We start from the raw sequence: 15805 nt of genomic DNA, 5'->3' as shown, positions 1-15805 counted from the left end.
TTTTCGGTTCAATGAACGTTCAATTAATCGTCCAATTTTGGGGCTTACGTTGGCCGTTTTTCAAACAGACCGTTAAACCGACATTGATTTTTGGCAGCTAGATTCATTCAACGAACCCTACAGACAGAGGTCCATTGTTGAACCATTTTAATTTGAGGTGTTGAAGCCTCATTGGCCTAGTTTTACTGGATAATTTTCTTTCTCATCGTTTTTTTTATTCCATTGAATACTTTATATCTGTTAAGTACTAGTACTTCGAGTAAAAAATAAATAAATTTCATTTCCATTTGAAGAACTCTCACAATTTTCACTTTAATCTGGTAAGGAAAAATCGTTTTTTTTTCTATTCAGTATGTAGTTCAACAGACACTTAACGACCAACAAAACCTTTCCGCTTTCTTAGTGGGTAAATATCGAAATCTCGAACACTTTTATAAATGCATACATTCTAACTATTGATAAAATTTCATCCAATACATGATAAATAGAAATTAAGGCGAACAGAGTCATGTTCTTGGTGCACGAGTTCGATGTTCCTTGAACTTTTACACAAAAAAAACTGAAAGTTTTGTATTGTGAATCAGGATCGATTAAATATGGCACTTGTACGATTGCACGTTAATAATGAAGTATTATGTCGACTGATGGAAATGTTCAATAGAAAATATCGATCATTGAAAATATTTATTACCTTGTTCTACATTATTACCTCGGAAAATCCCCATGGCTGACCGTTGTAGTTCTTTTAAAGGAACTCATTAGTGTTTATGAAGATTCTACAAGCAAAATTTTTCATAAACTAGTCTGGGTGATAGTTTGCCTCGTTAAATTTGTATGAGCGTTTTAATTTTCGAGCAAGTATTTTAAAAATTAATTCCAAATCTGTTTACAATTTTCCTCCAGGACCACTTTATGTATATATGTATGATATGAGTCCAATGGACACTGAAGATATGCTTCAAGACAGATTACTAATTGGACCACCACGTCCACGCCCCGCAGTAGCCTCAAGTGTTTCAGCCCCTAAGGAAGTAGTTGTGAGAAAAACCTTCCCCGAATCGTGGATGTGGGAAGACATTGGAAATGATAGGTTCGCTTAGTCACTTATTTTTCACATGGGGACGAACTTTCATTCGGATACACCATCCGAACTCAAAATTTTGATGCATGTCGGAATCGGATTGGATGTAGCATTATTTTTGTGATCTAACGAAGCTATGTATTCATCAACATTATACTCATTTCAATATGTCTGATGGTCCCTGATTGCTTGACTGATTTCCTATGCTTTAATGCTTAATTTCCCCAAGTATGAGTTCGAGTATGAATTCCGAATAAATACAAAGTCTAGTACAACAACCGACTTCGAATGAATTGCGCCGCCAACCGGTTGGTTCGAAAATCTGTCGGAATCGAGTAGGAATAAACGAAATGAATTGTCCGTTCGTTTCCATCTGCTTCTTACACAATTTTACGCAATTTTTATTAAAATTCTGAAATGTAAAGTTTTTTAGAAACATGTAATGTTGACGTTTGTAATTTTCATGTAAGCCGCAAATTTTTCATTCGAACTTGATTCAGTCCTTGTGATGGCAAGGATTTCATTTTCAAAAGTGTTGTGAAAAGATGCAAACGGAAATTTACGAATTAGCCCTTAGAAAGATTATGTTGAATATTAAATGGTCACATCCAAACCTGCTTACAATTTTTCTTCAGGCCCTGTGTTTGCATTTCACATGTATCTCGATAATATACTTCCAATGGCCGCTGAATTTCAATTTCAAGACAGAGCAATACCTGGACCTCCAGGTCCACCAGCAGTAGCTTCAAGTGCTTTCGTTCCTAAGGAAGTGGTTGTGAGAAAAACCTTCCCCGAATCGTGGATTTGGGAAGATATTAAAAATGATAGGTTTGTTTAATCACCTTGTTTTCGTTTTACATCGGGAATAATGTGGAACTACTTTAATTCGGTTCTTGAACGCAAAAATTTAATGCATGTCTGAATCCAACTGAATGTTGTATTATGTTTGTTTTAAGATTAGAGCTTAAAAGGATATACCTATTCATCACCTATACTTATTTCAATTTGTTAGCCTGTACTGTAAGCATTAAATTTGTCAGTTCATTTTTATTATATTCAGAAGTTTATATTTTTATTTGATTACATACGTACAGTTTTGACCAAATTGTTCTTTCGATGTTGTTACAGAATTCATATTGAAGATTTTTTTCGTTGCGTGTACGTTTCATGTTCGTTTAGGTTGACTGTTAGTGTTTATGTTCAGCGTAGAGAAAATGCAAAAGCTCATCATTGTCAATTCGAGGTTATATTGGGTGTAAAAATAAGTTTCTTTTGTTTGACAAAAGATGTTCCTACCATAAGATTTTGTGAAAATTGTCAGATGCGAGTTTTGTCATATGAAACCATCATAAACGACATTGATTAATCAATTCATGGTGATTCCATATATGTATCAGATTCATATAATCTTGCGAATATGAGAAAATGTTATTTCATAATAATTACCTCATTTTTTTGCAAAGCAGTCGGACATTGCTTTTACTTCTAAAAGTTGCAATATTAACACATATTCCGAAGACTACTCAGTGCCCTAACTATATTATCAGTTTTGTTTCCAACTCAAAGGTTATGTTAAGTGATGTTTATAACTGAAATTTCCGCTAAATAATCCCGTCGCGATTGAAATGCAATTCTTTCCCGGGCTCTGGTCAGAAATAGTTTATACCACCACCATTAACAGTACTATTATATGCTTTTCGCAGTGTTGAATGAGCCAGTCCCCTTCTATGCAGTTAGGGAGGATACGGTTGCCTTCAATACGTATTCTGCTCCCGTCTTCGATACCTCGCTACCTGTCGGAAATGTGAATCCTACAGAAGTTACGATTCGGAAAAGTTTTCCAGAATCTTGGATATGGAATAACTATGCAAACGAAAGGTTTGTTTTTAGTATTCATTATCAGGCCGTTAGGATAATTACATCGCATGTGTGGTGCAGGTATTTCTCTTCTTTTCTCATTCTTGCTAGATACTGAAACTGATCCAATGTCGAACCTAGTTGCTGTCGAGTGCTTCAGTATTTTTTTAAAAATATGATATTATTCCGATTGAATTTGTTATTTTTATTGGGTTCGATCAAACCAGCTTAGTCCCATCATATTTGCTTGAATCTATTTTAAGTAACTAACTTTTTTCGTTCCAATGCACCCAATAAATAATGACATTAATATGTTCTTCAAGTTTTCATGAGTGAATCATCGATCATTTTTGATCATTTTCCGGCATATTGTTTACCAAATACGGAAGAGAAAACTTTTATTCGGTCATCTTGAGAACCTTCCAGCATTTGAAGAATGCAAGCAAAAATAAAAATTGGCCTTGTTTGATTGCACGTGGAATTTTCACTATAGATCCCTTTTGCGATGCACACCACACACCACGGCGGCACAAAGTTTTGTAGTATCACAAGAAAACATATGTTTAGACTCACAATTAAACAGTGTGTAAATCCAGACCAGACCAGCGAATGAGAGAAGTTTTTCAATCATCGTGGTTTGGGAAGTTTCTGTTTTTTTTGGCAAGATAACTTTGAAGCAAGCAGCCAAGTAGGAGCCAGTGTTGAACACATTATTTTGAACGTGTAAAAATTGAAAGTGTACACAGTTTTTCTAATAATGGTTTTATGGTATTTTACTGAAAGTTGTTTATTGCACATGTGACTGTTTCAAAAATCAGTAACAATTGACGTTGTTCTAAATTGTCACATAGAGTTTTGCCTTTCTCAATAGAAAGGTAATAGATTTGCTAGAGAAACAAACTTTCGAACGGACCCGTAAAAAAATGAACCATTGATTTATATACCGTCTGACTCAGCACGATGAAATCGGAAAATGTCTGTGTGTGTATGTCTATGTGTATGTGTGTGTATTTCTGTGTGTATGTATGTGTACTTTATAAAGATTTTTTCAATTTGCTCAGACATGGCTTAGCCGACCTAAACAAACCTAGGCTCGTTTGAAAGCTACTATTGAATTGTGGATCAAATTCGAAGATGAAATGACTGGCACTTCCGGTTCCGGAGATATAATGGTACAATTGACGTAAATCGCGTTGTTTCTTTATACCGCTCAGTTTTCTAAGAGATGTCTGAGGCGCAGTTAACAAGCCTAGGCTCTTTGAAAAGCTGCTATTGAATTTTGGATGAAGTTCTAAACTCAAATGGTTGTCATTTCCGGTTTTGAAGATACAATGTTATAAGCAACCCATACACAACCTACGACGGCGCTAGTGTACCTTAACAATACGGGTGCAATAAATTACGAAACAAAAAGTTTACAAGAGAAACCAACACTTCATTAAGTTATTTACGGGTACTGTGTATGGTTCTAGCAATATATTTAAAAGGAGAGTAATTTTCATATTGTGACTCACGCAAGAACTCCTGAATGAAATAAAAATATTGCGGTTTTTTTTAAAAGCGCTACATAGCAACAATCTCATCCATAACACCCGTAATAAATCTACAAACATGCGTATTTTGTAATTTTTCTATCTTTTAATTCACTCTGCCCAACGTTTTCTCTTTGTTTTGAAAAGATAAATAAAATATGGTGTGTGACTAAAGAGTACCTAACGTATTTAGTCGTATCACTGAACACGCAAAGAATTGGTAGCCATTTGTAGAAGTATTTGTTATCATTTGATGATCTTCTAACGACTCGGATTAAAATAAGGGAACCATAGATTTAATCTTGGTTTGCAAATTAGTAGTATTGTTCTTCACGATTCAGTAGAATAAATTACCTCACGTTCATTGTTCATTGAAATGTGATGAACTACTTTTAAACTTTCTATTGATGAAAAGAGAAAAATTATACTTATACTAAACCATAGGAACTTATCATCATAATTATTTTATTAATGTCAAAAAATGCTAGCAAAATTTATTTTACTTATTTAAAAATAAAAATTTAAACCGCAGATTGTCGAAAAACAGATGCGTTATTTCCAAATGTTATTCCATTAACGACGCCATTGTGCAAACAGAGAACCAAAACTTTTACTTATATTCTTGATGTATGGGAGCTGTCAAGTTGTCCACGAGTTGGTTATAAGCGACGTAACCTACTGACCGCACATTTTTCATTGGATGAACTTTCTTGAAGATGAATTAATGAATTTCGATAAACTTATTTGAAAGCTTACAGTGTCAGCCAAATTTGGAAGGGTTGAGGCGAACATTTTCGGTGCGAGAGATGTAATGTTATATTTGACGTAATCGACAAATGCCATTGTTTTTCAATACAGCAAAATTCCTAGGAGATGAAAAAACAATTTCGATAGACTTAGATTCGTTTGATAGCTACTATCAGGTTATTTGATAAGCTCACAATACTAATGTTCGAGGATACAATCTTACAAATGTTTAAAAGAGACTATTTAAATGACAAGAGAAAGGCATTGTCATTGAGAAGGATTGAAAAGGTTTTTTTTTGTTATTAAACCACATCGTCTGAATATGAAGAATTTTGAGTTGAGGGGCGGGTAGGGTCTAACAATTTTGAAAAATCATTTATTATTTTTTTTATATTTTCTTATAGTAAAACATTTGAAGAATTTTGTGTGAAATTTTCAAGCCTATTGGATCGAGACTCTGGAAGTTATTGACCTTTATCTATGGCTATCTCATTCTACGAAGAAGCAAGAGCTCAGCGCACAGGCCCAAGATTTCTACTTCGATTGACTTCAAAATTTTGACAAAACATTCTTGAGATGTTTTGTTAAAATGAATTATAAAAGAAAAAATATGATTTTTTGAAAATGTTAGACCCTACGGGCTCCCTGGAGTAATTAATTGTTTCCATTGATTTTATAGACAAACACCTTTAAACGCGTTTTCCTCGAAAGCAGGTTTTGAAAGTCCGTGTCCATCGTCATTCAAAAACTACTGCACCAATTTTTTCAAATTTTGCCCACACTTTCTACATGTGATGTGATGTGATGTGAAGTGAAGCCACCATCAGTTCAAGGACTTGCCAGTGGATGCGGGTAGACTTACAGTAGCCCCGATATGACTCATCCATTCACCTTCTTACTATAGCTGTTACCGAAAAGCGAACAAAAAGGGTTGGGCGGATACGTAAGTAGAGTCACTTATTCGTATTCCGCGGGAATAAAAGATGCTCTTCCAACCATAATATCCAGTGCATGGATGAAGCATATCGCTATACATGCTTAAACCCGCCTGATGGTTTGTTTGAGAAGGGCGCGTCAGACTCATTTCAAACCTTCAGAAGGAAACAAGTTTCCTTCAAGTGACTTGGGCTGGCTATCCACAATCCCTCGTCGAGTCATCAATTCGTCCGATGCCCTGATGCTCCCTCCCCTTTACGCTCCCGTGCAAAATGTTTTATATTGATTATATTGATAAATACAATGAAACATAGTGTAATGAAATTAATATAACATAAAATGATATAATAGATTATAAAATAATATAATATAACATAATATAATATATTTTAATTTAGTATGATATAATACAATGTCATACAATATAATATAATATATTATAGAACAATATATAAAATAACAGTTAATGTAGAGTGTCAGTTAAGCTCTTCTATCTTCGCAATACTGCAGGAAGTAGAATATTCCTCTTCTAATAACAATAATAATATCCACATCTATAAAAATAATATATGTTATTATTATTGATGACAAATTAATAATAATAACAATAAATATAATAATGAAAATAATAATAAAAAACAGTATAATATAGTACAATGAATTATATAATAAATGATAGAATGAATAAAATGATAGGTTTCGATATGCTATGATATTATATTACTTGAGTTTATATGTCATTTCTCATCCTCTCATTCTGCCATCAACGCATTCCATCGACCAATTGTCACCACAGACACACGTGTAGGCATGAAACAGGAACCAGTGAGAACCAAGCTCACCTTGTGACGGCCTTGATATTTAGTTAAAAGATTACTTTAAAAATGATAACTTATAAGGAAAACAAATTTATATTTTGCGCAGAGGTACGTAGTACTACTCATAATAAACCCTATAATATAATATAATATAAAATAATACAACATAATGCAATACAATATAACATAATATAATAGAATAAAATATAATATAATATAATAAAATATAATATAATATTATACAATATAATATGATATAATGCAATGCAGTATAATACCATACAACATAGTATATAATAACATAAACTAGTGTAAGGCGATAATATATGAAACAATATTTCACCGGCTGCTCGGCCATCCATGGAAGTTGACCATCAATGTTAACTTCCCTCTCTGAGCAGCCTAGATAGCCGTGTAGTGTCGGTAGCGGTTTCCCAACTGCTAAGAATAACGCTACGGTCCACCTGTACCGGTGGTATAAGTCCACCAAACAGGTAAGCCGTGTGGCATCCGGCGGAATTATTTTTTACCAAGAATTGATCCACTGGTTTCCTATTCCATGTCGTAAAAGGCCACAAAAATAGGAACTCCTAAGTCAAGGTGTATTTCCGTGCCGATGGCTGAATGGCTGCAGGAGGTTAAACATTGCAGTCGTGAACGGAATATCTTGGGTTTTTCCCTTACTGGATACACGCAATGCTTAGCAATCAACTTCTTTGATCATCGCTTCGGCAGGCCAGAGATTAGAAAGCTGAGTGTCTGTGGGTGTCCTCAAGGTGGTGTACTATCCCCACTTTTATGGAACCTAGTCGCTGATAGTTTGTTAAGGAAACTTAATAACCATGGATTTCCGACTTATGGTTTTGCCGACGATTATCATATATTGATGACCGGTATAAGCATTAACACTCTCTTTGATTTAATGCAGCAAGCCCTGCGATCTGTTGAACAATGGTGTTGTCAGGTTTGGATTATCTGTAAATCCGGGCAAAACATCAATGGTTCTTTTCACTCATCGTAGGATAATTACAGGAGCTCGTCCGTTGCAGTTCTTTGGTTCAGGGGTCACTGTGGTCGATCAAGTTAAATACGTCGGGGTTATTCTTGACTCAAAACTGAATTGGTCTGCTCACATTGATTTCAGGATTAAAAGAGCTTGCATGGCTTTCGGCCAATGCAGACGAGCTTTTGGAAAATCATGGGGACTCAAACCCAGATATATTCATTGGATCTACACAACTATCGTTAGACCAATTTTAGCATATGGATGTCTTGTATGGTGGCAGAAAGGAGAAGTCGCGACAGTTCAGTCAAAGCTAAATCATCTCCAAAGGATGGTCCTAATGGCGATGACAGGAGCATTCACGACAACTCCTACTGCTGCTCTAGAGGCGCTACTGTGCATTAAACCACTACATGTGTTCCTAAAACAAGAAGCATTATCTTGTGCATACCGTCTTAGGGTTACAGGGCTTTGGAACAGTAACCCATTAGAATATGCTACCAGTCACACTCGCTTGTGGTCTCAAATGGTTCCGTGGGATGAGTATTTACTCGCTCCTAGTGACCTAACTCTCACATGCAGTTTTCCTTTTAAAACATTCAATGTGAGCTATCCTCTTCGTTAGGAATGATTGTCTGGTTGTCTGGAACGACAACTTGATGAACACATAGTTTGTTTTACGGACGGTTCTCTGTTGAATGGTCGTGCTGGTGCTGGTATCTACTGTCGTGAAATAGGCTGGAGCAGTCTCATTCACTTGGTAGATACTGTACTGTGTTCCAAGCAGAAATCTACGCAATTCTGTGTGGAGTACAATCGGCACTTCAGCAGAGGATCTGTGGTAAACGTATTTATTTTTGTTCCGACAGTCAGGCAGCCTTAAAAGCACTCAGTTCGAATGACTCACGGTCGAATCTAGTGATCGCATGTCGAACTCAAATTGAAGACCTTAGCATTTCAAATGCTGTTTACTTCTTATGGGTACCCGGCCATTCTGGTATTACTGGAAATGAATGGGCTGATGAGTTGGCTAGAGCTGGTGCAACGAATGATTTCGTTGGTCCTGAACCAGCTTTACCACTTTCAACTAGTTGGATAAAGCACAAGATACGTTCTGGGGCTGCATCCAAACATGCCAGCTACTGGCGCAGCTTGCAAACTTGCGCTCAGACAAAAGCATTTCTACCAGATTTAAATCTGAAAATGTCAAAGTGTCTACTGCATTTCTCCAAGTATCATTGAAGTATTCTGGTCAGAGCTCTGACTGGACATTGCAAACTCAATTATCACATGGCTACTATTCAACGTGATGAGTATTATTCGTGTGATTTGTGTGAATGCGATTATGGTACTTCATATCATCTGATATGTAACTGTCCCGCATTGACGCAGCTACGTATCCGGGTTTTTGGTTCTCCATACATGGTTGAGTCTGTGTATGCGGAGCTAAAATTGAAGGATATTCTCTCGTTTCTCACCCAATGTGGTAAGGAGCTATAGTCAGAAGGGTTCATCGTTCTTCCTGGAGTGAATGAATCCCTTCTGTATTCACCTTAAATAGGGTTTGGCAGATTGTTTGGCATCCTCTGGGGGGTACCGAATTTACTTCTTCTCGTACATACTGCGAGTCGTTCTGCATTCTTCCGGGAGTGCAGAATGGTGTCGCTTTTGTAAGATCTCTAAATCATCTCGGGGGTTGGAGGTTTTATTAACAGCAGACTGTTCGGGACCTCGTAGAGGTTCAGAATTTCCTTCTGCTTCCACTAAATGTGATCCTCAGCAGATTGTTCAGCATCCCTTAGGGGTGCAGAACTTACTTCTGCTTTTATGTGTTTTTGTGTCGTCAATTTTTCCCATCCTCCTAGTCCAACCCTTACCATTTCCTTTCAATCCTTCCCTCTTATATATCGGGAAAATGATGCTTAAAACATATTGATGGCAAGGCACAAATCTCCAAATATCAAGGGGAACGTGCCATTTGAGCCAATTTGTTCTGATTCCTGATAGTATATAATAACATAAACTAGTGTAAGGCGATAATATATGAAACAATATGCTATGATACAATATAACAGTTAATGTCGCAGTGTAAGTTACGCTCTTCTAATAATAATAATAATAATAATAATAATAATGAAAATAAAAATAATAATAATAATAATAATAATAATAATAATAATAATAATAATAATAATAATAATAATAATAATAATAATAATAATAATAATAATAATAATAATAATAATAATAATAATAATAATAATAATAATAATAATAATAATAATAATAATAATAATACATGATGTAATAAACCACAGAATTATATGTTGTAATATAGTATGATAAACACTGCACTTTAGGATGGGCTTCAACCTACAAGCCATTTCGCACCCTCTCATTCTGCTACTAACGCAGAAGGCGACAGCACCCAGTCGACGCCGTTCTATTGACCAAATGTCATCATAGACGCTCGGGGAGGCATGAGATAGGGACTTAGTTATCTCACCATTTGACGACCATTTTGCCCACACTTTCTACATATAGAAAAACAGACCCCATCGTTTTCCTTTTTGTTGTTTGTCACTTTGGGGAGGTTTAACAGCAAATGGTTTACAAAATGGTGGATTTTTTCGTGAAAAATCGTTGTTTTCACTTTGAACAACCACCAAAAATTAAAAAAATTAAAAAACCTCTACTTTAACTATGTGGCGTTCATATGTTCACTTCTGATTAGTCTGCGCTGAGATACAGTGGACACCGTAAATCATGATTTTTAAGAAGCGTCCTCAAAAATACCTCTTCACCGACTTATTTCTCAATATTTTCCACGGAAAAAAACACAAAATGTTGTTCGAATAATGCTTTTTATCATGCAAAAATTTGAATTTATTTTGTTTAACGATAATCCTGGAAAAATCGCAAAAATTATGATTTTTTCATCGTTTAGACCCTGCTACCCTTTTAACTAGCAATCACAGACAATGTCGATTTTGTATTCTTATTTGAATAAAGCTGCTGTCGGATCAAATTGAATACCATTATTACCATATTTGTAACCCCATAGAACTTTGCAAGATTTTTTTCAGTGGCGGAAACTAATCATCGATCTGTCAAAAATAACCATGCTTTCGAGCAGTGTTGTTTTTGACAACATCAAAATAACATCAAAATAATAAATTAATAATAAGTGTCAGATTTCAACCAAACTTTAAAATAACCGCGAAATGGTTCACAGCCTAAGAATGTCTCGACATAGTTAGCAATCCACCCGTTTACATACGAGCTGCTTTGACTATCCCATGCGTATACCGCAGCTGCATACGTAAATTTGAATCTGAATTCGCTTATTCCTTTCATACAAATTACCTGGTATAAGTTATGAAATAGTGATATTAATTTGCTATTGAACTGCACCCGGAAACGGTCAGAAACATGCAAGACACAAATAATAAGAGCTGCAGAGATAATGTTTGAACAGATTCCTTAAGCTTCTAAAACTGGAAGCTTCTTGTACGAAATTCGGATATCTCTTGTTAACTACAATTCAATGCATTCTCTCTTTTCGCTCGTTCCTGTGTAGCGCCAAAGAGACTAATAAAACTACGCATGGGGTTGGGTTCTCCGAGATCACGAAGTAAAGTGGCATCCACTTCTCCGGTGGTAGTTAGGAAATCTTTTCCAGAATCATGGCTCTGGGAGTCGTTGACTGCTGACGGCAGGTGGGCAATAGCGTTAATTGCATGTTCCGTAGAATGTGTTGTATTAAGGCTTTGTCATTTCTTGTTGCCTGATCATTTTTGACCATGTTATTCATGTACATTTTTTATTATTTTTCCCCAAAAATTACAAGCAAATGGCAAGCTTCAATTAAGTAAAGGTAAAATTCCTTCACCTCATTTCATCTTCCTTTCAGTTTTGGAAAATGGCTTGTCACTTAAAAAGATTCTTCATTCTAAGCTGAGTAACTATTGAGAAGACATCAAACATCTCAGATCAACCGTTATAGCATAATACCAAATCACATTATAACTAGCAGCAGTGATGCTAGATATATCAAGGAGTGAGCCATTGTTCGGACCTTGTGTCAGTTTTCCTTTAATAACTTTTTCTACAAATATCGGATTGTTTTGCGGTCTTCAAAGTTTTTTCCTCGTTAAATTTACTACGAAAATAACATATGCATTGATTTTTATCGTCTATAAGGTTATGTCCAGCCGTTTTTTGTAATTTGTCCGTTTCTCCAAACTAAATCTCGTACAAACTTCTAACCTCGGACGTGAAAATGCAGTTTCACTGATTGAGCTAAAATTTTGCATAGTTCTTATGGGATCCACGAATTGCGATTGAGAGAAATAAATAGTAGCAAAAAACGACGGATTTTTCTGATTTTTGCTTAAAAACAACGGCACACGAAAGGTGATGCCAAGGTATTAATACAGGTATCCCGATTAGCAAGCAATATCAATTGAATGACTGTTTCGGGATTGGTTGATTGTGGGATGAGAAACATGCGAAATGGTATGGAGCTCGTGAGATCAATATCGGTAAAATTGTCCTTCCTTTTTCTTAACGTGAATACGTCTTACTTTTAAACAATAAGTCTTCTTGTGTGAAATATCAAAATATTTTCTGTTTATTGCCACGATTGAGGGAATTCACACTTTTCGCTCGTTTATCTGTAGATCCAGTGTACGTATATTCTCCCATCATGTATCGGGGCGGGATGATTGCACTAGCAGCAGCATCGGGTCCCGGAGTTGCTGTTCCGGCTATGGCTTTTGGGGACGTACAAAGAAAGGTAGCATCCACTCCTGCAGTGGTTGTTAGGAAATCTTTCCCAGAATCATGGCTATGGGAGTCGTTGACTGACGGCAGGTTTGTGAATTGGCGCTGATGGACAATAAGGTTTTTTGCATGTTCCGTTGAATGTGTTTCATTTATTGTTGCTTGTTCATTTCTGACCCCATTAATGTATGTTTCAGTAAATATTAACTACGAAACGGACACAGACGAATTTTTAGAACTGGAACAGTCTCAAACGGAGTCGGCTGCTGAATTAACCGACACGAATCCATCAGTTTCAGATGGTGAAGGTTTAGCCTCCATGAAAGTTCGTCGAGATTTTTCGGAAGTTTGGATGTGGAACGGTTTTGAGAATTGGTGTGTTGATTGGATTCTATTTCATTAGCTTATTCTGATACTTACTTCTATTGGTTGTTGGTTGACTGATTTGCCTCAACTGTAGCTAGTATAATAATTCCTTTCAAAAATAGTTCTAAAATTGCATATACTAGTTATTTTCAGTAGTTGTTATACTAGTTGTAAAACCAGGTCATGATGCTCTGAACTACGTGATGGTTCAGTGTTGCTCAAAGTTTGAGCAACTGCGCTTTATTTATGAACAGCTATGCCATGTCGATTCGAAAATAAACCTACTTGAATCACTTATATTAAGTTTATTTAAATTCTCAGCGACGAAATAATAAACAGAAATGAATGAACATGAAGGTTCCACAATAAAAGTTAGTTGAATGGCAGAACAGTTGAAGTGTGCTGCAGGTTCGAACCCGGATTTTAAGGAATTCTTATTTACAAAACAACATTTGCGGTATTTCATTCAACTACAATCTGATTCTCGTTGGATATTGATAATAAGTAGATTAAATTTCTTACTCATTTCTGACAATCGTCAATATCAATTTTGGTTCTAATTGAACTCATGACATCGCATTCCTCACACAAAATTTTCATATCCTTTTTATAGCACCAATTCTTGCCGAACTTGAGTCTGCCATTGGTTTTAGAGTAACCGAAGATTCATCGTTCGATCAGGTCGAATACTCATCGGAATCGGTTGCTACACAAAAACCGGTGGACGTGCGGAAAGATTTTCCTGAATCTTGGATTTGGTTTTCGAATGCTAGGTTAGTGTACTTCAAATGAAGGTGGTAATGTTGACATAAAAAATGCACGAAAATTCTACATCGCTCACGGCATCAGTGGATTTGGATCACAGACTTCAACTATCTATTTCAATGCTTGGCACTAATTTTAATGAACGCCACAGAAAAGCAGAAGTGACAGTTTTTTCTACTCGTAACACCAAAAAGCAACAAAGCAGTAAACATTTATGGGTTTTGTTGGTTTGTGCCAAAGGCACATATTTGTTTTTAAATAGGAAATATGAATACAAAAGTATTTATTGTTGAAAAATGCTTTCCATTTAAAAATGTTGTAAATTAAGAGTTAGTTTACGTTAATAGATAAGCTCAGGGCGTTGAACGTCGCTAGTTCGTTTTCAAATGGGATTCAAAGTATCTCTTATCTCAAATTGAATTCTACTAAGGAGTGTATCGATAAGTAGCTAGCAACATTCAATCAGTTATTGCTCTGAAATGGCTTAATTTTTTGCAGCGTGTTTTTTTCGGTGACATGTTTGTTTACATGTCAATAACAGCTGCGCAATCGATTGTTTTCGGTACGGTTTATCGTTTCAATGATGAGTCGAATTGATCCGAAAACGCGGAAGAAAATTCTGCTCACTTGATGCTCAGAAAGTGGTGTCACGTACAACGAAATTGCAAAACGGGTGAAAGAGCACCACACCAGTGTCAAAAATAGGTATTATCGAGAAGTTCGGTAAGACCCTTTACATGAAGGATTTTCCCCGATCCGGTAGGAAAACGGGTCCCAGCCAGCCCGGCCGGGACTTAAAAGTGGTTGAGTACATCAGGAAAAACCCATCGGCGTCGACGCGGGATTTGGCCAAGCAGTTCAACACCAACATCGGGATGATTCAACGGATCAAAGTTCGGAACTCCCTGAAAACGTACAAGAAACAGAAGGTACCGAAAAAGTCCCTGGTACAGCAAGTTCAGGCCAAAACAAGAGCGCGAAAACTGTATAACTGGATTCTACAGAATAAAGACGGATGCATCTTGATCGACGACGAAACCTACGCCAAAGAAGACTTTCGAGCGCTGCCCGGACCGCAATATTATACGAAATCGGTGTACCAGGACCTAGACGACACTGACACCACGGTGGCGATGGAAAAGTTTGGGCAGAAGGTGTTGGTCTGGCAAGCAATTTGTACTTGTGGTTTGCGGTCGTCGATTTTCTTTACGAAGGGCACAATTAACGCCAAGATGTACGAGGAAGAATGTTTGAAGAAGAGAATGCTGCCACTGTACAGAAAGCATAAGGCTTCTCCTCTCTTCTGGCCGGATTTATCTTCAGCTCCGTTCTACAGCGCCATGCAAAAACATGCAGGATTAAAAAAAACTGGACAGCTGCCACCAGGAAAGTCACAAAAGTAACTGTGCAGAATTTAATGAAGAATGTCAAATCCAAAGTGCGAGCGTTTCACAGAAACTAGGATTATCTTCATATAATCAGTGAAATGCATAAAAACTGATGTCAAAATATGTTTTTTTTTGCTTTTTATTCAATAATCAATGTTTCTAACTACCTTTCGATACACTCCTTATATATTCCATGCTATTATCTACAAACAATAAACATAACAATTCTCTCTATTTTGGTTATTTTTTAACTGAAAATTGTACTTCAATTTACTGTATGACCGTAAAACTCAATATTTGTTATTGTAGTACGTAATGTAAATAAAAAAAAAATTACTATCCTGTTACATTGAAATAACGGGTTATGTTATTGTTAACCCTAGTGAGCTCTCTTGACTTTTTCTATACGTAAATGGCTTTGTTAAACGATAAATATCTTGCCCGGGTTGTCGGTTCAATGTATATGGTGCTGGTCCCTGGAAGGATTCTTAGTGTCAGTAGAATCGTAGCACTAGCGATGCAGTGGT

General features: G+C 36.2%; 1 protein-coding gene across 11 annotated transcripts in view; it reads left to right on the top strand.

Annotated features, from left to right (window-relative positions):
- Positions 1-15805, top strand: part of LOC131430059 (thioester-containing protein 1 allele S3-like) — a 40769-nt gene that overhangs the window by 13457 nt on the left and 11507 nt on the right. The window contains exon 8 of one of the 11 annotated variants that reach the window (XM_058594694.1): positions 13739-13898. The exons of 4 other annotated variants lie outside the window; for them this stretch is intronic. In XM_058594694.1, the coding sequence (XP_058450677.1) occupies positions 13739-13898 (160 nt within the window). Of the gene's footprint in view, positions 1-903; positions 1091-1716; positions 1910-2784; positions 2960-11554; positions 11694-12656; positions 12850-12956; positions 13135-13738; positions 13899-15805 lie in introns of all 11 variants that reach the window. 6 more of the 11 variants (XM_058594692.1, XM_058594687.1, XM_058594695.1 and 3 more) reach the window with 6 other exon arrangements.

This window comes from Malaya genurostris, chromosome 2, assembly GCF_030247185.1.
Source record: "Malaya genurostris strain Urasoe2022 chromosome 2, Malgen_1.1, whole genome shotgun sequence".
NCBI lineage: Eukaryota > Metazoa > Arthropoda > Insecta > Diptera > Culicidae > Malaya > Malaya genurostris.
Note: the sequence above shows the minus strand (reverse complement) of the source record. Positions and strands in the feature narration are given on the sequence as shown.